General features: G+C 34.6%; 1 protein-coding gene across 1 annotated transcript in view; it reads left to right on the top strand.

Annotated features, from left to right (window-relative positions):
- LOC136825003 (MAM and LDL-receptor class A domain-containing protein 1-like) overlaps positions 1-25,544 on the top strand; it is a 102,392-nt gene extending 76,848 nt beyond the window's left edge. The window contains exons 12-18 of the mRNA XM_067081000.1: positions 6,709-6,817; positions 7,123-7,306; positions 8,481-8,568; positions 11,947-12,105; positions 12,754-12,971; positions 16,343-16,508; positions 24,656-25,544. Of these exons, the coding sequence (XP_066937101.1) occupies positions 6,709-6,817; positions 7,123-7,306; positions 8,481-8,568; positions 11,947-12,105; positions 12,754-12,971; positions 16,343-16,508; positions 24,656-24,759 (1,028 nt within the window). The 3' untranslated portion in view covers positions 24,760-25,544. The remainder of the gene's footprint in view (positions 1-6,708; positions 6,818-7,122; positions 7,307-8,480; positions 8,569-11,946; positions 12,106-12,753; positions 12,972-16,342; positions 16,509-24,655) is intronic.
- The last annotated feature ends 1,305 nt before the right edge of the window (positions 25,545-26,849 follow it).

Genomic DNA, 26,849 nt, shown 5'->3' with positions numbered 1-26,849 from the left:
CTGATTGAAGGAAGTAGATAAGGATTCTCTAGTGTGCAAAAATAGCTGTTGGCCCAGCGTTCGACTCTCCGAGCGGCCAGTGAAGAATTAGAGGAATTTATTTCTGGTGATAGAAATTCATTTCTCGTCATAAAGTGGTTCAGGTTCCACAATAAGCTGTAGGTCTCGTTGCTAGGTAACCAGTTGGTTCTTAGCCACGTAAATAAATCTAAGCCTTCGGGCCAGCCCTAGGAGAGCTGTTAACCAGCTCAGTGGTCTGGTTAAACTAAGACATACCTAATTAATTTTGTGCAAAAATAGATCGTGTATTGAGTACTACTGGAAACACTAAAGCACATACAATGCAGTAAAACACTTATAAACAACTACAATAAAAACAATGAATATATGCAACAGTCAAACACCAGTAAAGAACACTCACGAAATAGTTGTAGTTACAATGATGCAGTAGTTGATATTCTCTTGTTGATATTTTCCATACTTTTGAGAAAAAATTACCATTACTTATTTGTTTTATTGATTTTTTGACGTCTCAGATGGTTGTTGGTCTTTGTTAGTGACCTCGTACTTCCTTGAGGCATTGTGATTTTGGATTTTATTTCTACCTAACCTAATACCCTCTCTCAATACTTCATTACTTGAGCTTCATCTCCACTGAAGGAGAACCATTTGTGTTGCTCTCACGTGTCTATATTAAAGAAATTTACTGACAATCATGACTCTAGGCAGGAACGTTCTTTGTTCCAAAAATGGAGCTCTCGGTCGGATAACCATGGACATGTAAAACTGGTCTGCAATACAACAAAATGTCCACGGTTTTTGTCAATTACTCTTCAGCTGACTGCTTTTCCAGGTGTTGGTTTTGAGTTTAAATAATACATTAGTCTCAAAAGGTCTCTAATGCATATTTCTCTCTCTCTCTCTCTCTCTCTCTCTCTCTCTCTCTCTCTCTCTCTCTCTCTCTCTCTCTCTCTCTCTCTCTCTCTCTCATTTAATATTTAATTAATACAAACAACCATGAGAGCCAAAGTGAAAGAACTGGACCAAACATCAATTATATTCTATCGCCTTTGGAGACAACTGAAGCAAAAAAAAAAAAAATAATAAATAAAATAAAATAAAAAAACAGTAAATTGATAATTAATATTTCAGGATGCACTTCATGTGGATTTCTTGAAAAATCTGTTTTTCATTTTTAGCTTCCATATTCGTTCCTGGTTTTAATTTGTTTTTGCCACTACGTCTCCTTAGCTTTGAGCTAACATGCTGCTCCAACCTTAGCAGGTGTACCTTGGTTTTCCTCTCTTCGAGCTTCGACATGAAAAGGGATAGATTAAGAAAATGCTTGCATTTAAAGAGATCACAGCTAAAAAGAAATTTATTGATTTGTTTTGCATGCTTTATTGGTTTTAGAAATCTGGTTATACAGAAATGGGGCAACCACACTACGAAACTGCTTTGTCATTTTCAGTGGTTAATTGCCGTTAGAGCTTGACGGATTTGCACCTATAATTTTCAGATAACGTTTAATTTTTTAACTGTAATATTAAACTTACAACGTGAAAGTAACCTTTACAGAATTTAAACTAATTTCTAATATATTTTCACTTTTAATTTCATTATAACATATCGTGGATAAACAGGTATTTAACTCAGCAGACCAACGTGCCTCGGTTATATTTCACGTTGTCTGTGGTAAATCAGATTTTATGAATGTAGGGTTGCTTGCCAGCCTCAGCAGTTTGCGATATTAGGGTAGAATGCTTTGGCTAGTAAAGACGCCGCATAGCCGTCTAGGTAAAATCGCAACTCTTGTCTCACACACGTTTTGTGTTGTAAGAATTGTAAAGATGCCAAAATCACACAACTGAATGACTTGACCTTTACGATTATGTCTTCTCCTCCAACTAAGACGCCTTGTAAGGAAGGTTCTGACCACACTGTGCCCTTTGTGGCACCCTATAATCTGTCCCTCAATCCCCATCACTGCCTTGTCCTTTGAATTCCACTTTCCAGACAATATCATGACTCTCTTGCCACATGACCCTAAATTATTTCCTGCTCCAACTTTGCCTCCGCACTTTAGATGAATACTATAGCTCAGACTTTTGACAGCTGAAACAAGACACCTTCTTCATGATAGTAATAATAATAATAATAATACCCTAACCATAAGACCGTCAACTGAACTAACCGGTTTCTCCCGGTAACATAGGGACATCACTTCAAGACGTAGCTGCACAAGGCGCTGGCAAGTGAATCACACCAGTTTCACAGTTGAAGCACCTGCATGTCTCTTGCACAACATTTTGCACTGATCCCAAATTCTTCAGCTCAAGGTAGTTTTTTTTTTATTTGTATTAAGGTTTTTAGTATCGTGTGGAGGGTATAGACTGAATTTTTTTCCTTGGATGGTAAAGTAAATAATTCTTTTGAAAGGAGGTAGCCTTTGGAAATTGGAAAGGTAAGTTCTGGAACAATTCATTATTGCTTGTAAGTGGTTAGATAACAATACATGGATGAAAATTAGCAACAAATAAGGGTAGGTATAATACTCTATTATCTTCACATGAAGTGGCACGGTACTAACATTTTCATTCTGCAAGCACTTTAAGTTTATCATTCATATCTTTTATTAATAAGAGGGGTTTTCAACTCGATCATATCTTTTATTAATACGAGGGGCTTTTCAACTCTATCAACGTTGGCTACATTTACCTTACTCGTAAAAATAAAAAAAAAGAACCCTCACTTAGTAAAAAAATAAAACCACACCTGTACCTCAGTAATGAGGAAATCATATGTATAAAAATTCGGTGAAGGATTGATTGTTCACATGTAGGGTACATAGTGCAGAGAACGCATCATAAAAAGGAAAATGTGACTGGCAGTGTTAATGAAAAAAACTGGCCTGTTAAAGATTCCATATACTGATCGTAATAGATACGTATGAACACGAATCTGAACGGATTATTATTATTATTATTATTATTATTATTATTATTATTGGAAAGAGAAACCCATAAGATTCCTGTGTTTAACTTATTTACTTGTAAATATTTACAAGATTAAAGTAATATGTAAATATTTACAAGTAAACAAGTTATACACAGGAATCTTGTGGGTTTCTCTTTCCATCTTCAGAAGAACACTGAAAGAAGTTTTTGTTTGGTTCATTATTATTATTATTATTATTATTATTATTATTATTATTATTATTATTATTATTATTATTATTATTATTATTATTATTATTATTATTATTATTATTAACGCCTATTCATATGGAACAAGCTTCCTTACAGAAAATAATAGGAAATACAGAAAGAAGAGATCAGTTGTTAGAAAAAAATAAATTAGAAAATTAATAAATCAATATATAAAACTGTAGCTAAATGAGTAAAATGCAAGGGAAATTGTTTTAGGGTAATACAGACAAAACAATGATTGATTGTCGCAAGTCCCAACGGACACACAAGCTCAGTGTCAATCACAAAGTATACTAAGGCAAAGTTCTATCACAAACGACAAGAGAAAGAAATAGACAGCACTCACGTAAACCATTCTTCCTCACTCACACACTGCTAAAGCAACAGTCCTTCGTGACTGTTCTCAGTCAAGCCGACCACCGCTAAATAGCACTCATTCTATCCATCTCGTGCAGATCAATTTATGTAAGTATATTAAAGGTATGTTTGATAAAGGACACTAAGTAATTTCCTGTTATCTACAGAAATAGGTTAACGAGGATTTCTGTTGTGGTAGGTTTTACTGTATTCAGGTTGTCCAGAGGTGTTTGTAAAAGGAATTGAATTCTAATGTCAGTACTCTGAAAATAAATGTCAGATTACTAATCTTCTTTTAATGTTATCAGATGATTGCTGTTAACAGCTTGTAATATAACTGCTCAGTTCTTAACTCTTTTATTTTTAAGTTGGTTTGTGAATTTGAATATATACATATATCTTATATTCAGTTTATTGAGACTTTTTTATTAGTTTCATTTAAGGGGGAGGCCTGCTATAACTTTTGTATGTTATTTTTAGGGTTGATAGCCAATCCTGGAAATACAAATTAGTTCCTTATTGGATAGTGATATGATGGGTTCAGTTTTGAATCCCAATGGAACATTATTCGTTCCGTGTTTGGTTGTCTGAACTGTCAGGCAGATGAATGTCAGTAATCATTCATTAATTTAAAATTGAAGGCATTTTTCGACCGTTCACTATCACTTCTAGACTAACTCGGTACCAGTAACCAGTGTTATTAAAAGCTTGAATTTTTTGACATGGTAAAAATGCTTTTAAACTGTCGAAGAGTTACTGCAAATTAAGTTCAATTTGACTTAAGTAAAAGTCATTCGTTCTCTCCCAGATTACGCAATAATGAACGCACAAAGTATTGACAATACCGGTAATGTTGATAGCATTGATCATTGTTTCTCCAACTACAAAAATATTTTGTTATTTGATATTCAGTCTGCCCAATGCTTTACCAGTGTGACTACTGACATTGTTGATTTCCTGATTTTTTATAAAGCTCTAGAGTTTGGAAAATCTTTCAAAGAATGTGTCAAATTCCATAATGGCTTTTTAAAGGCATATTATGATATACATTTAGATGAGGTAAGAGTTATACAGTGAATGTCACTAACCTTGGGCATCAAGATAATAGTTATTGATTAATAATCATCCCTATACTTCGTTTATGCACCTCTCATTAACAAATCCTGTGAACACAGCGAGCAAGGCCAATTGTTACATAAATAGCCAAGCAGCGCTTTATATTGGACTGTACAAGTGAAATTTCCTAGGCTGTCCTTTGGATATAGTCAACAGAATGCAGCTAAACATTTACGAATTTTAGCAGCTTGCCGACGATTCCATTTTAGTGCGAGAACTCCAAAAGAAACAGATCCTGTCAACCTTTTTTTCAGTTGCACTAAAAAATCAGAACAGAGTCTAACAAGACCTTTGGAGACATGGTTGTCATGAGTTAATACACTTATTCTTGTATTCAGCCATGTTTTGGAATATTGTTCCCCTTTTTGGTCTTCAGAGGAGAACACTCGTCTGAAATTGTTGGACAAGGCTCGCATTCTAATGAATTCCTGTCTCCCGATCATCGCATTATTTTGCCTGCCCTACAGATATTTTCATAATTCCAATAATTCTTTGCATTCACATCTTCCCAGACCTACTCTGCGATGTGCAGTACTAGTATGAAGATAATTCTCAAAATCTTGCCTTTTCTGGGTGAGGTTCAGTACCTTATGGTTTTCTAGAAGTTTCGAAATTGGTGCAAATGCTTTTGTTAAGCAGGCTAACAAAAGTGTCACTTTACAATTTCTTATTTATCCTATTTGTTTTACTTTGCTCTTTATTTGACGTCTTGTTATTTGCTATGTACTGTAGGTCTCGTAGCTCATTCTGGACTTCTAAATCACTTTTTTCGGACCCGTCAGCTTGCATTGTTAGGAGACTTAGGCTTGCAGCATTCTGCTTTTCCAACTAAGGCTGCCCATTTCTGTAGCACAATTTCAAATAAATTGCATTCAGAAGTTTGAGACCTGACATTGATGATAAAGGCTATTGTAATTTAGTAAATGAAAACCCTGGGGATTTTATTGTATACCATACTGCATTCATGAACGCATTGTAAATACGGTGTCTGAGTGTCTAAGTTACAATATTTCATCTAGTTTAAAAATTCTAGACACTTGTTCCCTCAATGGTAACTGACCTTGTAAACCTCATATAATGTCCTCATTGGGATTAAAACCTATTCTAAACACGTGATGTTAAGCACAGATAGCCTTTAAATGCCCCGAGAAAGGAAATATTTCAAAACCCCATGATTTTACCTACTTACCTGATTGTTCCTATTATTCTGAGCTCGAGGGGCAACCCTAGCTTCTTTCGTGTGAAATCAGTACACTTGCATACGAGAACTGTATACGAGAATTCAGTGTTGAGAGAGAGAGAGAGAGAGAGAGAGAGAGAGAGAGAGAGAGAGAGAGAGAGAGAGAGAGAGAGAAATTGCCATTGCCTGTAAAGTCAGCTATGATATGACGCCATGTGTCCAATCCTCAAACTCTTTCATAGACACATTCACAAGAGGAACTGTAATGGCCTTGTGTAATCGGATAGGGATAGGCTCTTTAATACAAACCCTGTATTCTATGTGCATTCCTCTGTGGTTTGTGCAGTCAGTAGTGTGCTCTAAAACTGAATTTTAACATACTTTCCACAATGTGAAAATCAAGACTGCAGTGTTTTCTAGTAAGCCCTTACCTTGCTTTTGTTTTGATCATTTTTGAAGTTTCTTCACCTCTTTACCTGTATGCTAGGTTGCTTTCTTATCATATGTTATCAGTTAATGACTAAAACTTGAAATAACATCAAAAGTGCTTGGTGAGGTAAAGTTGGGTATAAGACAAGATGTCTGAATGTATCTAGGCTTCAAAGATGATTTGGACAGGCCAAGATGTTCACGAGATTGCTTTAATCTCTAGTGGGTTTTAAGGAAGGTTATAGAATATTAAGAAACACTCACAAGAGAAGCATTTACTGCCAGAACATGTGTGAGAGTTTTATTCAGTCATTAACGAATGTAATCTAAAGTAATGATTTTATTTCTGGATATTCATCACAAATAATGAAGGATAAATGTTATTTAAAAACTCTCAGTTACGCATAACCTTTTCAGGATTTTATATGGTACTTCCAAGAGGGTCTGTTCAGAGAGGCGGTGACCGAGCTTGGCTGGTCTCTGCGTCTATGCCTGGGAAGGATGAAGCAATGTGCATTGCATTCTGGTATGTTCTTTATCCAAAACCCACTCCTGGATGGGCTGAAATATGAAAACAAAAAGTTGTAGACTTGTGTCAGGTTCTGAATTGAGATGATAAGCCATTTCTTTGAAGTAAAAAATAACTGTTTATTATCTTAAATTCTTCAGTACTTTTCTACCATCGGATGCATAAATCCAAATAAAATGAAATCTTTGGTATGATGACTGAATATGAATTCTAACTTACTATACATGTTTCTCTGTATATTGTAACAGTTAATGATTTCAGATGAACAAAGTAGGACTAGACGAAATTACTTTTCCTTCCAGGTACTTTTTGTATGAGCCTTTTATTGATCCAGCTGGACCGTCCCTGGGATCCCTGACGCTTTACTCTCAGTATATTGATGATAAGCAAATGCCAGTTCTGGAACCAGTTTGGTCTCTGAAAAATCACCAGGGTCCTAATTGGCTTTATGGGCAAGCTAAGGTTAAGAGCAAAAAAGACTTCCAGGTATGGTTACAAAAATTTTCGAGTACGTACACATTGTGATATTTGGTGCAGAATGAATACCACACAAGAAAACTGAAGCATTCCATTTCCTTTTAGTTTTCTTCAACATGAATATTAATATGAATTTTTTTGAACTAACATATAGATAAAATGTTAAAAGTGAATCATTAATATACATGAAACGTGAGGACATGTTACGATGTTGAAACGTTAAGTTTCTTCGTTTGGTATGATAACTTTTTTGAAATACTGAATTTGTTTCGGTACATGCAACTTTGAAACCTACTTGAATATCTAAATTGTTTTGTTATATGACAATCCGAAATTAAAATGTCTTGGTAAATACTAATTAAAAGTCTAAACTATAATTTAGTATATAAATGATAATTGAAAATCCAGATTTTTGTTATGGGGTTTACCAATCTAAAATACAGCATGAATTTAAATTTTGGATAATTCCATGTTAGGATGTGAAATTGTGTTTCAGTTTATAGTATTGCACTTAAAAATTTAGAGATTTCTTGATGTTGTATGTCATTTTAAATCTTTATTTATAATTTGGTATATACCATATTGTAATTTTTTTAGAATCTAAAGATGTAATTTGATTTACGAATTTTATAAAAATTAAACAGTGTTGTATTAGACAACTTTATCTGAACTTTTGCATGTACAATCTTTTCCAGTTTGAAATTTATATATGGTAATTGTTTTAAACCCGGAATGTGAGAAAGCCACCATATTCAGAAAAAAAAGTTAAGTATACCTTAGTTTAACCAGACCACTGAGCTGATTAACAGCTCTCCTAGGGCTGGCCCGAAGGATTAGACTTATTTTACGTGGCTAAGAACCAACTGGTTACCTAGCAACGGGACCTACGGCTAATTGTGGAATCCGAACGACATTGTACCGAGAAATGAATTTCCATCACCAGAAATAAATTCCTCTAATTCTTCATTGGCCGACCAGAGACTCGAACACGGGCCCAGCAAAGTGCTAGCCAAGAACTATACCGACCCATCCAACGAGGAACTTACCAAATTCAGAGAGTTGATATACATACATTAGGACAGTAAATGAATACATGAACCTGTTTGATAAACACTGTGTTTGGGATATCAACAGCATATCACAGCTTCTCAGTTCCGTCACAAGTTAAATTTTCATTTCACAGCTGGCATTTGAGGGCATGTGGGGCAGCAGTCGGGGCAATGGATACATGGCTCTAGATGATATCACTCTCTTCATGGGCGACTGTTCAAGTATGTTGTCCGTTACTGATTTTTTTATGTGATTTTTTCATTAGTTTCATTAGTTTTCTGCTTGTTTATGATTTAGAATTGATTTAGAATATAGGCTGTGAGCTTTTCGGATTTTTTTAATCTTAAAAGTTTTTTATGGTCCATTGAATGTTAATGACAAAGAAAGGGAATAAAGAATGTGGAATCTTCACTAACGAGAAAATAGTCAGGGATATGACTGCTGATGGTAGGGTCATGCTCAAAATGAAGCCACATGATTTTTTTTTTTTTTTTTTTTTGTCCTTCACTAAGTAAAATGTCATACGTTGCCAAGTAGTGTTAAACTTTTTTCATTTCCTATGATGATAAATTTGTGAATTCACAGCTGACATTATTTTCTCTGTAGGTACATAAATATGACCTTATTTATGTAGTGGTATAATTTGTAATCTATTATTGAAAAAATGCTGATTTATAGGCCAGTATGTAACAGTTAAAAAATCTAATTTTGGAATTACAAATAGTTTTCTTTGAATGTTGGAGTTTTAGGATATGTTCAAACTATCTGTATGTTGCAATGATGACTTATATGCCTAACATAAAAAAATCTAAGGCTTCTGAGATGCAATGAAGTGTACTAAAGAGTTTATTTCTAGAGATTACCTGTTCTTTAAAGAATAAAAGATGATGACTTTAGATTATATCGAGAAGATAGCTATTAGTCTAAATAGTTATTAGTATTAAAGTCTATGCCTATGCAACATGGTTCTTTTAAACTGTCGCAGACTCCCATTTTCTTGTCTCCTCCTTAATTTTGGTATATGATTGATTCATTAGGTAAATTAAAGTGAGAGAATGTGCAGATAATTTCGTATGCGTTCTCGCCAGAAATTATTAGTATAAAAATGTGGATGTTTAGTGTAATGTATTTTTAGCAAGTGAAGAACACTGCCGCCTAGGTCTAGGAACAAAATCTTTGTTGCATCACACAGGCCACGCCCTCCAGTTGATATTGGGGAATGCGTTTCAGCTACAGTAATAATTTCGTATTTATTAATTTATTTTTTATTCAGCTGAAGCAACAAAATAATAAGGCAGGACTATCTAAACCCTTGTGGTTAAAATTAAAGCAATATCATGATGTTATGAATACTTCTTTTCGATTTTGTTTGTATTTTAGTATTTTATCCTAAGTACAATAAAGTAATTTTTTGTCGAACGCATCGGCGCTGGATGAACGAAAGTTTCGGAAATGGTTAGTCACTGTTTTTGTCCGCTATTTGGTAGTACATAATATTTTCCTACATTTTTTTATATATATGATAAATTTCACTCGTATGAAACATATAAACTTATCTAATGAAATAAATGTGGTTCACATTCAAAGAAGAGATAAATATGCAGCATGTAGGTTTTCATTTAGAGACTTATGAACGGAACCCTATGCAGTCATGTAGTGTCAGTTTTGAGCATGTCTGTACACGGATATGAAAAGATAAAGTATGGATAAGTGTAAGTTTTGATGGGATCATGTCGGACATGGTATGTTTTTGCTGCTGTCAATGTGATTAAATGAAGTACAATACAAGAAAATGTCGTTTATATTTAATTTGAAGCGTTAAAGGGAATTGGTGAGGTAAAATTACATTTTTAACGGAAACCATGGTCCTGGAGGGTATAACAATTGTGGGCATGTAACATAATTATGCTTAGTATACCAAGGAAGATCCATGAAAGGGTATTGTCATGGTTACCAAATGGCAGGAGAAACAGAGGTTGTCTGGTTCAGTTAATGATTGTGAAACAGATTTGTGGAAAGTTACTGAGTAAAGAGAAAAGTTTTTGTGGTATACATGTATCCGAAAAGACCTTCCTTAAGACACTTGGGAATGTTGCATGGAAATTTTAAAGAGGAAAATGTGTAGATAAAAGTCTATAAGCAACTCCAAGTTTTTGGAAAGTAATGAACCTTATTATGGAAGAATATATAAACAAGAGTGTTATGTCCAAGTGGATGTTTTTTGTGTTTATGAATTAACTTATAGAGAAATTAAAGAAAATCTTGTGCACCATTTCACCTTGGTTAGACTAGCGAGATCTAAATTTAGGCAAAGGATGAAGATATCTTCACAAGTACTTGCTAAGAATACTCCTATTTGTCACCTATTAGAAATAAGGACACTAGTAAGAATTTTATGATGCCTGTTTAATCAAAGGTGTGCTAAGGTTTCACAAGGGCAATGCCCATAGCTAGTTCTTGACATTTTTTGTCACTGAAGGGTCCTAGTGAAAAATGGCACACAATTTGAGTTAAATGTGTTCTAAGAATTCAAAAGGGTAATAACCATAGTATCATTCAATTGCATGTACAAGTATTATTCAGCATCTCCTCTCCTCTACCCTGGAGGGCCTCATTTGAAGAAAGTCCTCAGCGAGGATTTGCATGCCTTGCGAAAAATACTTATCGGAAGCTGTTCCTCTGACGCAACTTTGGAAAGAGTGCAGTAAAATGGGCCTTTCTTGTTGATGCAGTTCGTACTATCAGGCAGGACGTCTGATCTGGCAATTCTTCTGCTTCTACCCCATACCATGACCCAGTCGAACCTTTGTATCTTCTTAGGAGAACTAATACTTCTCGAACCTTTGTATCTTCTTAGGAGAACTAATACTTCTCGAACCTTTGTATCTTCTTAGGAGAACTAATACTTCTCTAATTTCATTATTGTCACCTTTGTCTTTACTTTCTGTGATTTTCTGTGATTTCATTCTGCTATCCCTCCACTAACTTATCTGTTTCAGTAGGGTATCTTTGAATTTTGCTGACAAATGCAAATTTTTTCTAAGTTTAGTTTCTTCATTTCTCCTTCTCCTTATGGTCATTTTCTCCATCTCGAAAGGTCTGTATTCTAGGGCACCGGATTTTTATTATGGGGTATTAGTTAGTTTTCAAGGGGAAATCAGTCATTCCGAAGTATTTTTCTTCTCTTGGAAGAATAAATTCATAAGGTCAAGCACCACAAAGGCATTAAGATCAACAGCTTAGTTTTTCTAGTCCACCAGTCCATTTGCTTGAGTTGTGGGAGAGAATGAGGCTCAGGTTATTTTTCATAATGTCACGACATCTTTTACTGAAGGGAACACCAGTGACAAGCATCAATCATGTCCGGGTGCGTGGCAGTTTTGACTAAATTGGGTAACCAGACTTAAGGTTTTCGTTTTTGTTATATCTGTAACATTTTGCCTTGAGATTTCAAGTCTCTCAATACAGATTAGATGTTGAATAATTCTTGTACATTCAACTGAATAATACTTGCATGTATGGATATAATTTTGGATATGGTGTTTGTTAAGCAAATAACTAAAACTATTAGCAACTATCGACCATTCATTTTTTTTCAGCAATGCCTGCAAAAGCTACAACAATGCCCCTTGACTGCGATTTCCAGCGAAGTGTTTGTCAGTGGACAAATACTACAACAGACTCTGATTTCAGGTGGACCACTGCTTCCATCTCGAGACGCCCAGCCAATTTGCCAGACCACACTTTTAGTGGCCCAGGTATTTTCTCCATAATTTAAGATTAATTTAAAGGAATATTGTTTCCATTAAAGATTAAACATAACCTCTAGACAAATTCAATTTTCTTCCCTGAAAATTGTGCTCTTTTTGTTATTAAAATGTACTGAAGTTTTGATGCCTTATTCTTTATTTTCTGGTAGATTTTGCAATATTTTATATTTTCCATATTTATCCTGTTATCTTTCATAGCTTACGCTGGTCGTTGAGAACATACAATGAATATGTTGTGATTTTTATTTTTTATGCAGATTATTGTAAATCTGTGTGCACAAGGTATAAGATAAAAGGGCTGTATTAGTTCAGCAATACTGTTCCCTATAATCAAATGATTTTTTTCTTTCATTCATTACCTCTGCCAGTGGGGTGGGAGGGCGACATGCTTCATGTTTGGCTTGTTTGTTCGTTAGCTGGATTACACGAAAGTTTTGGGGGGATTTTTTTACATACATATTGTCAAAGGCAGGAGAGCTTCGAGCTAGTAATTAGATTTTGGGAGAGAAAGGGTTGTAACCCTTGGGAAGCTGGGGCATTTTCGTAAAGGTTGCGGTGGAATGGTCAGTCTTTTCAGAGATTTCTGTTCTGAATGCTCTTGGTTAAGTACTGTAATAGATTTTGTTTTTTTGACAGTTGGTTATGCCTACTTCGATGTATTCAATCAAAATGCGCGCCCTCAAACGCTTACTTTTATGTCACCACCGATGGAAAAGTCTGCTGACAATCAACCTATATGCTTAACTTTCTGGTTTGCTTACTTTGGCGCGGGAGATACAACCAAGCTTAAAGTTCATCTTGAACCATATGACAAGAACGCTGAAGAAGGCAAGGAGGGTGGTACTCCTACAGAGGTAAGAAATGTTCCCATTTACTAAGGTTAAAAGTAGAGTGAATGACATTTCATAATGCAGATACGAAGACAAAACAATTCTGTGTACTGTATACCATGATAATCTGGCTCAGAATGTTTTCTGGACATTTTTCCAAATGGGCAGAATTGGTAACGTAAAACAATACCTTAAAAGTGTACAGTACCGTTTCTCAAGTAAGTATGGTCTTCACTGGTATATTATGATGAAATTCTCCCATTTTTTTCATTTCTGTTATATTTTACTTCCCATAATGAGAACGGCCAACCTTTCTAAGATAGAAACAAAACAACCAAAGCTGCAACTATCATGACACAATTAGTAACAGTTCCTTTTGGTGACTACTTAAATTCTCATAAATCCATCTTTATAAATCGCAGACTTGAGAGAATAATGAATCAGATAATAAACAAATTATAGTAGTTCATTGAAATGTGGAATTCTTCATTCTGAAAAGAGCACCACTTTGGTGTAATTTTGTCTTGCTTTTAATTGTTCATACCAGTTTGATAACAACAGCGATTGTCAATTTTTGTGAATAATTAAAAAAATTTGTCGGGTTCATTATCCTTTTGTATTATATTGCTATTAATAGTTTTAAATATATACAATCTGTTAAATTAAGTGAAAATTCGTTATTATGAAGAAAACCTTTTGCCCAACCTTATGAGAGTTGTAGAGAGTTTTAACTGTGTGATAAGGTTAATCTACCGATTACTATTACTACTAGTACTACTATAGTAATAACACCATTAGTAATCTTCTAGTGGTTACTGGCCATGTTGTGTGTATTCACGAAAGGCACATTCATGCACAGTGCAGGATTACTAATTCATCTGGACATTTCCATTTCTGGGACCAAGGGCGTAACCCTCCTAGGAGGGAGACAGGGACTCTGTCAATCCTTAAAGCACCTCCACAAAGGTGGGAACTAAGGCTTACGGGGAAGGTGGGTCTCCAGTGCCTGTTGATCCCCATGGGTCCCCTGGAAAAGGTAACCCTTCAAGGGGGAGGTCCTTTCATCTGGGAACCGGGCACCACTCGGCTTCCCTTGGAAAACACCTATGGGTTATCCACTCTCTTGAGATGGCAGACCCATGGTCGGGGGTCACCTGTTCAGATGGCAGACCGGACTTAACGGGGGTCACCTGTTCAGGCAGATAGATAGCCGAAGATGAGGGCCCCCTAACTGGGCAGGAGCCCCCGGGCTAGCACAAGGCTGCCCAAAAAGAGGGCCTTTATAGTGTGGGACTGAAACGCTTCTAAAAGTTTGCATGATGTGGTGCCAAAACTATAATTTGCTTGTCAATAGGTCTTCTGAGTCTGATCATAATTTTACTGTTACTATGCACGTTACTTGCAGGTTTGATTAATAATGTCCACTTATTTTTTGTTTTCTAATGTGTTCCTAAGAACAAACATAAAATTTATAAGACCCATAATATACTAGATATGTAACAAATGAATGATTTCTGATTTTTAGGAATTGTTATATTTTGTGAATGCCTACATGTCAGCCTACATGGAATGCTCATAAATTATACAGGTTTTTCATCATCTGAATTGTTTACGGATGTATACTTAAAATCAGACGGATTATTAATAACTAGGTTGCAAATTTATTGTTTGTTATTCGATTAGATAACAAAAAATTCGTGCATGAACAATGAGTGTAAGTATAATTCGAACACAGTTGACAGGGTTAATATCTAATTCAATTTGCTACGATCTATATATAGATCCTATAAATTTGCAATGGATTTTCTGGGCATTTCCAGTGAGTCATGCAGGTGGGCGTTCGAAGGAGTTGGCTTTTATGTTTATGTCACTTAATTTTTTTGTGTAAAAGAAATTGGTGACGAATGAACTAACTTTAATGTCATTCGAATAGTTTTGATCTATGCCCGTTATATTAAGGATCCACATGCATTTATTGCATTAGTTATCAACTCTCAGGAGCTATCCGACGTACTCCAGGAGGATTCAGATAGTTACGTCGAATTCGGGAAGGGTTTTCCGGATCTTTCCTATAGGTAGTGACCCCCAAGGGTTTTCGGGGGTCGTTATCTAAGACTAATATTTCTTGGGGGTCATTATTTTTATGATATTTACAGTCTTTTGTTTATGTTTTTACGGTAATCCGCAACGTGCTTGTAATAAACACGCCGTTAAGGTGGATACATACCACGTTAAAACCCGTGGGGGCCCACTATCTAGGAAAGATCCGATTTTCTTAACATCATGTTTTGCGTGTGTGTTTATGTGCGGGAGTTTTTACGTTGAAGAGGTCGAAAGTTTGATTTCCATCCGGCCTTATGTGTATGCAAATAAACCCACGTGTTTGGGTACAAAAGAGATGAACAGAAAAACAGGCATTGTACACATAGGCTGAAGATAAAGTAAATTATGTATCACCTTCTGGCCAAACCATTACTGCATCATTCAACATGTAAAAAAAATTACTCATATGAGTTCTTAATGAAGCCATCTTGCGGCACTGAGAAATTATTTTACACACCACAAATAAACCTAAAATTCGAGAACATCAAGTTCTCTTAAAGCGATAATAACATGCATTTAAATGAGCTTTATCACTTACATTATTCATACAAAATCAACTAACCTATGATAAATTCCGGGAGGAGAAAATGGCCTAAATGGCACATCGCTGGTTTCACTTATAATTGTGGCCTTCCAGCCACGTCTCTAATCATTGACTGTTTAGTAAACAGACAAGATGAAGGGAAAAGGAAAGATAATGTTGAATGATTCAGGATGGTCAATCGGAATAGTGTCTTCGTCAGCTCGAGATGGCTGACTATTAATAAAGAAAAATTTTCCTTATGGGAAAGTTCGGTTTCATACAGAAATCTAATATTTCTGTAAATTATGTAAATTTTTTATTTTGATGCAAAGGAGTCTAAAATTTCTCTGTCCATAGTGCCAAATTTTTTATTTTGATGCAAAGGAGTCTAATATTTCTCTGTCCATAGTGCCAAATTTTTTATTTTGATGCAAAGGAGTCTAAAATTTCTCTGTCCATAGTGTCATGAAACCTGTTGCTCAGTAGGGTGTGACATTATCAGTTCAGGACTGACCTGTTCATGGTGCTGTCTTGTATATTGTTTTTGTCTTGTGATTTTAGTAACGAGTATTTTCACTTGGAATATTCAAAGAGTGGAATTTCACTGTGGGTAATATATCTGTTCACAACCTGATTGTAAAAGTTTTCACTTTCCAGTTACGACGCAAACACTGAAAATATTTTGTATTTTTTAGTAGCCATAAAACTTTTCTTGTCTTTGAAATATACTCCCTCAAATGTATTTTTCAATTATCTGTAAATGTTTCAGTTGTGGTCTCTGGAAGCTTTAAACATTGGAACACAAAGACCAGACTGGACTTTTGGACAAGTGAAGGTGGAGTCTTCAGGAACCTACAGAGTATCCTTTGTAGGTATGGCAAGCAATGGTGGTTTTGCCATTGATGATGTGAAGGCTTACCAAGGAGACTGTCAAAGTAAGTTTATTTTCAAAGTTCTTCTTTTTCTTTAAGAATTTCCACCTGCAGTTCAAATTTAATTAGGAATGTGCAACATGACAGGCATGTGCAAGCTGTTTTATAGTTTCCTTGCTAATTCAAATGCCTTCTTCATAGTTTGTGACTGAAAATACCAAATGTATAAGCTAACAGTGAGGAAGGACGAAAAAAGCAATGCAAAATTATACAAGGTGAAAAGGACAAAGCCTTCATTATGCCGGCCACAAATAAATAAGACTAATAATATATAAGAAACTGGACTTAGGACCTGGCTATGAATTAAGGCCTTTACGGGCACTATACTCATATTTATCACTAAACGTAGTCATACAATTCTGTTGGTTTCTGACGTACAAAAAGGATAAACGATGACAGTTAAAAGATCTGTGATGGACCACAATTGCCACTGGGGAACTAGGTGCTTACAGTTACCTTTTTGTCATAACATGTGTCAACTTTTATTGGTCAAACTAACAGTAGATAAATCGGAAGTGGGAGACAGTCTGCAGTTGAAGGGCATTAGTATATAATGAAGGGCATTAGTATATGATATATGACCTCATCATCTACCTTTATCTACCTTTTTTGTTGTTTTCCATAAAATAAAACTGATTTAACGACAATAACAATAGCATAATATGTGTCTCATAGAAACAAGCTTATGGACATCGCATTCAGGCATCCCACAATGTTACAGCTTCCAGGTCATGAACCCTTTATATACGCTACGAGCAAGCCTTTGAAAACATGAAATATATATATATATATATCTATATATATATATATATATATATATATATATATATATATATATATATATATATATATATATATATATATATATATATATATATATATATATATATATATATATATATATATATATATATATATATATATATATGCAAACAGAAATGTATGATACTTGTAGAGTAATTACATAGAACTGGTTATCTAATCTAAGTTGATCAAGTATTTAAGTTCCTTATACAATTTAAATGTAGCTAATGTGGCAACCGAAGCGGAATCCATATAATTCCATATAAATATCAAGAAATGTTCAGGATTATGAAAAGATGACACCATATGTTATATAACAAACATATTTAATGAAACGGTAGGAGGTCCAAGAAGATGAAAATTAAAACTTTATGTTTTGTCAAACATTTTTGTTTGAAATTTATAAACTCACGTACAAATGTCTAAATAGAAGCATACTTGATGTGAGTCTTGTTAGTTTTAGAAACCTTAAGAACTAGGAAGTAAGAATTAACATCAAATAGAATGTCATTAGTCTTCAGTGATAATAGATTATCATGTCTAAAGGTGATACTATATTTCAATCTTCCATTCATACAATAAAGTTAAAAATTTGATTAATAAAATGTATATAAATACAGATACGTAATACTGTGGTAGGGCTATAATTTTCACATATGGGGATTCAAATTTTTTTATGCTTATATTATCAACAGAGAAGTTTTTTTTTTTTATGGCAGTTGACAATGCTGAGTAGGTTAATAATAATCTTCATTACGGCAAAAAGGAATAAGAGAATTTACCATCTTGATATGTTAGAAGAAAAAGTTAGTAAAGAATGGAACAACCCAACCACCAATGTATGTTTATGAGAAAAAAGGACATGAAAAAATATGACATGGTCTGGAAAATGTTAGATGTAGTGAGGGTAGTAGTTAAAATATTGTACTAAATTTTTCCATCAAAACAGCATTGACTGGTATGCCATGGTTTCTAGTTTATAATGTGATCGAATGCCTTTAAGTCAAGACAGTAAGTTTTCGAAACTTATCAGTTTTCGTGAATCTTTTGTATCATTTTCTGAGATAATGAGTATCTTGTTTTGTACTGTAACCATTTTAGATTAGTATACCATATACATATACATAAGGTATAAGAGATATTTCACTGGAGGATGGGAACTGAGATTGAGAACAGTTTTTTTTTGTTGTGCTCACACAAAACCACAAAATCTTTCAAGATACGAACATTACTTCTTAACTTATTGAACCATCGGAGAGTTGCAGAATTGGCTTACTGCCTTGCATGAGAATTGTTTGAAAAAGCTGCGTTTTTATTTAATGCCAGCCCTCATTTCACACACTATAAACTACAGTGTTAATCTTCACCAGAAACCCAAAGTAAAGCAGTGATTCAAGGTGGTAGCATGAGTTTCACCGTTGAATGGGGTCTGCTATGAACCTGGATAGTCATTATTTTGCCAGCATTTATGGAGAGCACATAGTTATTATATGTTCATACACGGATGGATCATCCTTTGTAAATGTATCTTGTTTGAATTTATCATTGAATGATCATTATTATCTTTAATTTTGCTCAGTTGTCGCTGATGCTAACAGTCTTCCATATCAGCACCACCTGTCATTGAGTATCTCTTATAGTAAAGTAACATTTATTAACTACAATTGCATTTTTTCTCTTTGTGATACCTAACTTGAAACAAAGCTTTCCTGTATGTTTGTGTTGTAAAGCAGCACTAATGTAATTTTCTTTTAAGGTTTTTAATAAAACCACTGGATCATGTTTTCATTCAACGTTGATGGAGTGAACACCTACAACAGGCTCTGTTGACAGTGGTGTTAGTTCTGGACAATGTTTGTTTTGGATATGTATAACCTCTGGACTTAAGGTTAAGATAAAGAGCTTAGAACAATTGTCTCTCTCCATAATAATTAGCTCTATGTATATAGTAAATAAGCTTTCGTTTTGTTCTAATACTCCTTCCTCCCAGACTCCTTGTCATGAGTTGGGGTCTTCCAATAGCAACTGTCTAAGTTTGAGTCTACAACTCAGGCCTATGTGATAGCTCTATACTAAATTGGCTTGATTTCTCCTAGCCCTTTCCACTCTGATCTTTAGTTCTTCTTGGGCTATCTGATATGATCTCTTTGTTGCTGAACGGCACGATGTATTTCATATTTTGAAATTTTGAGTTCCAGGTCTTGCGAGGTGGAAGTCTCATGCCAGTCTAGGCTCTTAGTGCTGAGTCTAGGAGCAATGTGTATATCTTGGTGTAAGCCCCAAGTTGGCTGGTAAAAGAGGAATTCATCCATTGTTAAAGTGGAGATTTGTGGTGCACACAGGGAACTGTTTTGATGAAGTTTTATAACCAGCTTATCATGATAACTAATCTTTCTTCCTCAACTACTGTTTACCATTGCATGAATGTATATTCTTCTAAGTCCCCTTTCCAGGAATAAAAAATAAAATAAGACTTCTACACACTATAGAGCAATATGAGAGCAAACCAAAGGTAAAAGAGAAATTATTTCTTCATATAACCCTGATGTAATTTGGCTCCCTTTTTTGAGTGAAAATTGGTGAGTGTTTCTTGTATTGAAAGGAAATAAAATAAAATAATACAACTTAAGCTTGAAAATATTTCTACTATGGAGCTTTCTGTCAAAGGATGTGTCCATTAAACAACTAAAAGAAAAGTAATGGTTGGAGAAAGCCTCAACTAAATTTAAATCATAAAACCATATGGCAATAAATGTCAAAAATTAATATATTAAAATGACTAGACATGCAACTTTAACATATTAATTCCTGTAGTGAAGTTACTAGACAAAAGGTGAGCCACCATTATCTGTTCTCCATACCCTAATAACTATACAAGGTCCAGCAAGTGATTTTGCCACTGCTAGGGTTTTAACCAAAGAGACATCTTCATGAATAATCATCCAATTCAAGATTTCATTGGAACACGCATCTTCTTGCTTGGCCATTTCATGCTCTCAAGATCTTTTCATCAGTGGTGATACATGTGAAAATAATCTATTCTAGATCTCTCCCAGATCTGCTTCTCTAGGCTGATATGCCTAATTTTCTAAACTTATGTATGGGATGAGTGGAGGGTTGTATGACTGGGGTTGAAGATGACTCTAATACTAGATAGAAAGGAGCATACTTTCTTGGTAGACTTCAGTGTTTTAAAAAATCGATGACCAGCAAATCGGAGTCTTCATGGGAAGAAAGCAAAAACGACCATCAAAGGGCTGAACCCTCCTGTGGAAAAGCCTGTACTTGGTCTCTCAGTAAGCATTTAGCTGAAGGCCTGGTACCTCATCCAGAGGTCTTGATGTCATGCACTGACAAATGTTGCCCTGTTCCAGCCTCATATCTGGACTCTAGTTAAGGGTCTCTCACTGAACAGAACTTATGTCATGACTCCTGGCATCAGTGAAGTAATAGTCCTTCAGGTCTGGTTTTTGTTCATGGTTTTGTCTGCTAGCATAGTTTCACCAGAAGGGCTCCTATCATGACTTCTGGTATTTTTATGACTTTGGTCTAGTTACAAGTTTTGAGTTGGCTTGTAGATCCGTCTGCTAGTGTGGCTTATATTATGGCACCTTCCATAGATTGTCATGGGCGCGTCCACTTGTGGCACTCATCGAAGCTTCTCATGTCAAGGTGATTCTGATCACTGCTGTGGTCATAGATGTGCCCAAACAACACGAATCTTAGATTGTGTTGGGACCTGGATTGGTTCATCTGGGGATGGAAAAGGCCTCTGTCTTAGAAATGTTGGAGATTCACTGGTCTAAGCAGAGAAGGAGCAAGGCATTCAGTATCAAGTGCGGAAGGTGCTCATGCATCTGTCTACTCTTAAAGTGAAGCAAAGAGGTACTGCTTAAGTTGGTTTCCATATTCTTAAACTGAAAAAGGAAGCTCCTTCACAGCTATCGGCAGAGAAGATGCTGCTTTAGGCCGAGACACTGAAGATGAAGGCTCTGAAGCTGATAAAAGGGTAACTTCTACTGTGGTACTCTTGGAATACCTCTTGTAACTCCTCCTACAGCAAAATATCCTCTGGGTAGTTGATCACTCTCACCAAGTAGGAGGTGAGATGATGGGGATGTTTCTGCTCAACAGATGCATTACTCCGTTAAAACTCAATAAGTAAAAAACCCAAAATGATAAAACCAAAAGTCCACAAAAAATCTGATAGCACATTATTAGCTATATATACACACGCAAACACAATGGTACAGGCTTTTTAGATGAAGGTGAAACAATTTATAGGTAAATCTGGCAAATTGTAAGTTTAAAAGGCAGAATGCAATACAAATAGAAGAATAAATGTATTGTAAATATGAAGAGTGGTAACAGTTAGACACTTGACGTGGATAAACAAAATACCCTTTCACAAGAATTGCATATCGATGATAAATGATAACCGAAAAGGATCTGGCTTATTAACAAGTAGCCAAACAACAAACAAAAAGGAGGAATAAGTAAAAATGATAAGACTCGCCAAAAACTACTCTAGATAACTAATTGTGTACAAAATATAAAGTTAGCAGAAATCAGGCAGTATACCATCTAAAATGAACTAGCTAGCCCACTACTCATAAACAATAAAACTTACAGATACAAACCAATCAAAATACTAACAACACTGGAAAAGGAAACCTTGGTGGTAGTGAAGCCAAAGTAAAACCATTATCTTATCTTAATAAAATACTCAAGAGAGTGCTAAATTTCTGACTCACATCTGATGTGAGTCAGAAATTTATTTCTGTTCCACACGTGATTGTGTGTTGATTATTTCTATCAAGAGAATGGTGTTTGCAGTAACTACCACTCACAATGGTGAGAAAACCCCCTGACTAGTGGAAATTGGCTTCTACCTGGAAAACTAAAATTTTCACTCACATTGTTTTATTGCATGAGCAAATTTAGGAGGAGGTAAATGGACTGAGTACTGATATAATTTGAATTATTTGGGCAATCTAGGAAATTAGTTAACAGTCTAGGGATTTCATGAGATGTAAGATACCCACACCATGGACCTCTTTGTTCTAAGACAGTCAGAGTGAGGTGACTCGGGGAACCACAGGCACAAGCACAGGGCCGCTGGCTACCCACCATTTTATTTATGTGCTAATCTTGTGATGGCAGAAGTATCAAGAATTCTCTGACTGCGAAATCTGGTTGATTATGCTTCCGTTTTCACGGCAGAACTGTCTACAACAGTTAAAGTCATGAAAACATGTCACCAGAGAAATGATTTCCCTCAAAATCATTTTGTTCAGAAGTTGTAGTTTTCATCAGCACATTATATAAATCTGGTATAGCTATATAATATGTCGGAATTCACTCACGTAGACATTAAGAGACATGAAAAAGGAACCAAAACTATAACAACTGTGAACTACTGTGACCAGATTATATGCAACTATCACTATCATTATGTTTACAGTCTCTAAAACCCATCATCTCTTATAAAAGGAAAGGTGATGAGAAATTAAAGAAGAATAAACCCACTATTGGATTATGGTCTTCATTGAAAAAAGAGTGCCTTCACTGCAAAAAGAGTGCCTTCACTGCAAAAAGAGAGCCTTCACTGCAAAAAGAGTGCCTTCACTGCAAAAAGAGTGCCTTCACTGCAAAAAGAGTGCCTTCACTGCAAAAAGAGTGCCTTCACTGCAAAAAGAGTGCCTTCACTGCAAAAAGAGTGCCATCACTGCAAAAAGAGTGCCTTGATCCAAGGATATCATACGCGTAATCAACATGACCCAATCCCTGAATGCAAAGTGCATGGAAAGTCCGTTACAGTTAAACATGTTCTGTGTGACGGTCCCATTTTGAACTATTAACAAAACTTTTGGAAACAAATTTCTTAAAGAAGTTTTTATCAGCATCTTCAGTATTTACAGCATATTATATTTTTAGATTTTCTGTTTTATTGAATATGATGTAATACTTTTATTGATAACAAATCCTTTAGCCAAACCCAATGAAAGTCAAGAATGCTTATTCAGTGGCCCTGTTAATAAAGTAATAATAATAATAATAATAATAATAATAATAATAATAATAATAATAATAATAATAATAATAATAATAATAATAATAATAATAATAATAATAATAATAATAATAACAGTTATAAATTGTATCATAAAGGCACCTAGGAAATTTTTTAAAATTTCATGTTCAATGACTTTTGCACTATAATAAAAAAGTTGAGATTTCTATTTATTTTTAAAGTGTTGATCAAATACTCTTTCCATATGCAGATATTATATGAAACTGATGTAATTGCTGCAAAGCAACCAAGGCAGCAGTCATTACGACTACATCAAAATAGGTGTTCTTATAAATAATCACAAGACATCATTGATCGTCACTTAGACTTATACACGGCAGACTTTGTGGAATGAGAAAGTAATAATAACAAATCAAATAAGATTAAACCCACACCATGGCTATAGTAGTCGATAATAACTGAATTATATATAAAGTACTATTAAGTTGTCTGAGGAGTGGACTTGCTTGTTTAAGACAATTTCACAGCAGGCGCCAATCACACAACTACGCTAAATATGTTAAATATGTTAGTGTCGTATTATGATGCACTTTTACCTCTCATTGTTTGGGTAAACTATTGTTATCATTAAAAAGTACGACTCGAAGGTCCGAGCCAACGGGTTTGTTCTCTAATGGGGTGAAAATTGGATCAAGGTAAGTTAGTTTAGCCGGCTTGTGGGGATCGATGCATATAAAGAACACAGTACGATATCAACTGAGAACTATTGAATGTTTTATGAGACTGTCCTGATTTCAACCATGGACAAATTAAAAGTCTGGACCTAAATCTCTGAAAGAAATTTTGTTAGTATCAACATTTCCACTGTGTCCAGTTAGATGTTAGGAAGTAGGGCGTTGCTCGGTGAAAGAATATTTGTTTTAGGAAGTAAAAAGATCCTCGGGACCAGAATATTAGGATGAATTGTAATTCAGTATTCTGATCGACCCAAATAATAATAATAATAATAATAATAATAATAATAATAATAATAATAATAATAATAATAATAATAATTAGGAGGTTCCTTTGCCTCGCTCCCTCTAATTGGCACAAACTTCTGATACATAGCAAATGGTGGAAGTAGATGGTGGGACATGGTGAAGTGAACAGTTGTGTTTGTGGAGGAAGTTTTACTTTTAATAAATTCTTCTGAGCACTGTTTCTGTACCAAAAAGATCTTAAGGAAGACATAATGCAAGTTTGTATCTATGGAAAAAAAGATTTGAATTATGGTATATATTTTTTTAACATCCATTTCTTAACCTTCCAGCCCGTCCACCAACTGCTGCACCTAATAACGAAGGAGGAAAGACAGGTGGTAGCAGCAGTACTGGGACAAAGGAAGATGACAATCCACTTGTTGGACCAAATTAGTAACGATAAGCTGTATGGAGAATGAAGACCACAACTGATGAACAATGTGTTGTGTGCGCAAGTGCACCGTTTGAATCCAGATTTAAAAAATTTTTTTGCATTTCAGTTGTGTGATGATGTTCGTAGTAATTTACTAAAATCATAATAATATAAACCACATAGGTGGGAACTGCAAAGAAAGGATTTCTATACGTAATAGGATGGGATTTTGATCACCTTCGTACACATGTTGCCCCTGTGGCATTTATTCAACAGGAAATACTATTTTTGGATTTCACACTCGTGCAAGAAAGCTTTCTGTCTGTACAGGCAGTCTAAGAATATCTGAACAGCAACTGATATTTCACACTTGCAATTTATAGTCTATATTTTCAGAGACTAAATGTACAGTTGCTATGAAAAGTTTTACGGAGATGATGCATTAGCAATGAGATGTACACTTTAAAGTACCAAGGAAAAGATGAAGATATAAATGTTAGTCTAGTGCCAGTAATTCCATGAACAACATGTATGGTATGCTTTAGTCTCAAGTTTACTGTAGGTTTTGTACAAAATGTATTTTTAGGACAATGGAAACTGTCTTCATATTTTTTGTTTGAGAAAATTATTCTAAATAGTACAATATCTATTAAACTAGTAAGCATGGGAGCTTTGATATTAATTTATTAGTAGATGTTATGGCACAAAGTGCCCCTTTTAAGTAGCTATGTAGGAAACTATTTATCCGGTTGCACAAAGCAAGACTTAATCATTTGTCAGCCAGTAACCATTCAGATTACATGGAACTGAGGTCATACATGTTTCAGATTTCTTGAATATTTTGAAAATTGTTGATATTCCTATAAATGAAATTCATTTTCTAGAAATGAAGCAGTATACAGAAATACATCATCTGTGACAACAGGTTTTGAAATTTAGGAACAGACCAACTGGTGGTTGTTCACGAGGTGAATAAACTGGAATAATCATATGGGCAACTTCCTTTTAATCTTTCAAAGAAGGTTTTAAGATATTCAGCAGTTTGTGAACTTTTGCATCTTAGATCTTTAAAAAGTAATTCTTTATGTACCATGTCTAAAATTTTGAATGTGTAGATATCTTACAAATAACAAATGTTTCCTATTGATTGTAAATGAAGCGAATTGCATTATATTAACACGAAAAACCACAGAGATGTCATTTCAGATTTTTTCTATGGTAACAAGGCACTTATTTTGTCTCCTTATTCAAAAGGAATATATATATTTATATATATATATTATATATATATATATATATTTATCTATATCTATATATATATATATATATATATATATATATATTTATATATATATCTATATATATATATATATATATATATATATATATATATATATATATATATATATATATATATATATATATATATATATATATATATATATATGTGTGTGTGTGTGTGTGTGTGTGTGTGTGTCATTTTGAGCTATCAAACTTCGCAAGACTACTTACTTTGTTCAATCAGGCTTGATTCTTTTAAAATGAACCAGAGACCATTTCCGTTTAGTAGTTTCTTAATGAAATAATGAATGATTTTTCTTGAAGGGTAGAACCGTCAATACTGAAAGTACTAGAATTAGGGCTCCAGAATCTACAACCAAACTACAGGTCTTGTTGATTTGTAATGTGTTAAACTTCTAATACAAGACGAACTTTCTCACCAGGACATTTGCTATATTATTTTACAACCATAGAAATCCATAACCTTTATGTTTCTCATTTCTTTGCCCAAAAAGCCTTCTTTGTTTACTAGCCTCTCCACTGACCTTTGGCCACTTTACATATAACTGACGATGCTTTTGAGCAAAGCGGAAATAATCTCATAAACGTCAGGCTAGTTGGTTTTTCAAGACCCCTATGCAGTTTAAAATTACAAGGTTGTAGGTTTTATTCTCTTTTCATCTTCCCTGCAATACCTCTAAGCAATACGCCTATTTTCATTTTTGCTTCAATAAGACTGATGGACGGATGTTGTGATTTGACATGACTAGGCATTGAAGATGTAAATTATTTTTTATCTTTGCAAGCCTTTTAATTACTCTTGTAAACTA

The sequence above is a fragment of the Macrobrachium rosenbergii genome, chromosome 36 (genome assembly GCF_040412425.1).
Source record: "Macrobrachium rosenbergii isolate ZJJX-2024 chromosome 36, ASM4041242v1, whole genome shotgun sequence".
Classification (NCBI taxonomy): Eukaryota; Metazoa; Arthropoda; class Malacostraca; order Decapoda; family Palaemonidae; genus Macrobrachium; species Macrobrachium rosenbergii.
The sequence above is the reverse complement of the archived record's forward strand: the minus strand, read 5'-3'. Positions and strand labels throughout refer to the sequence as shown.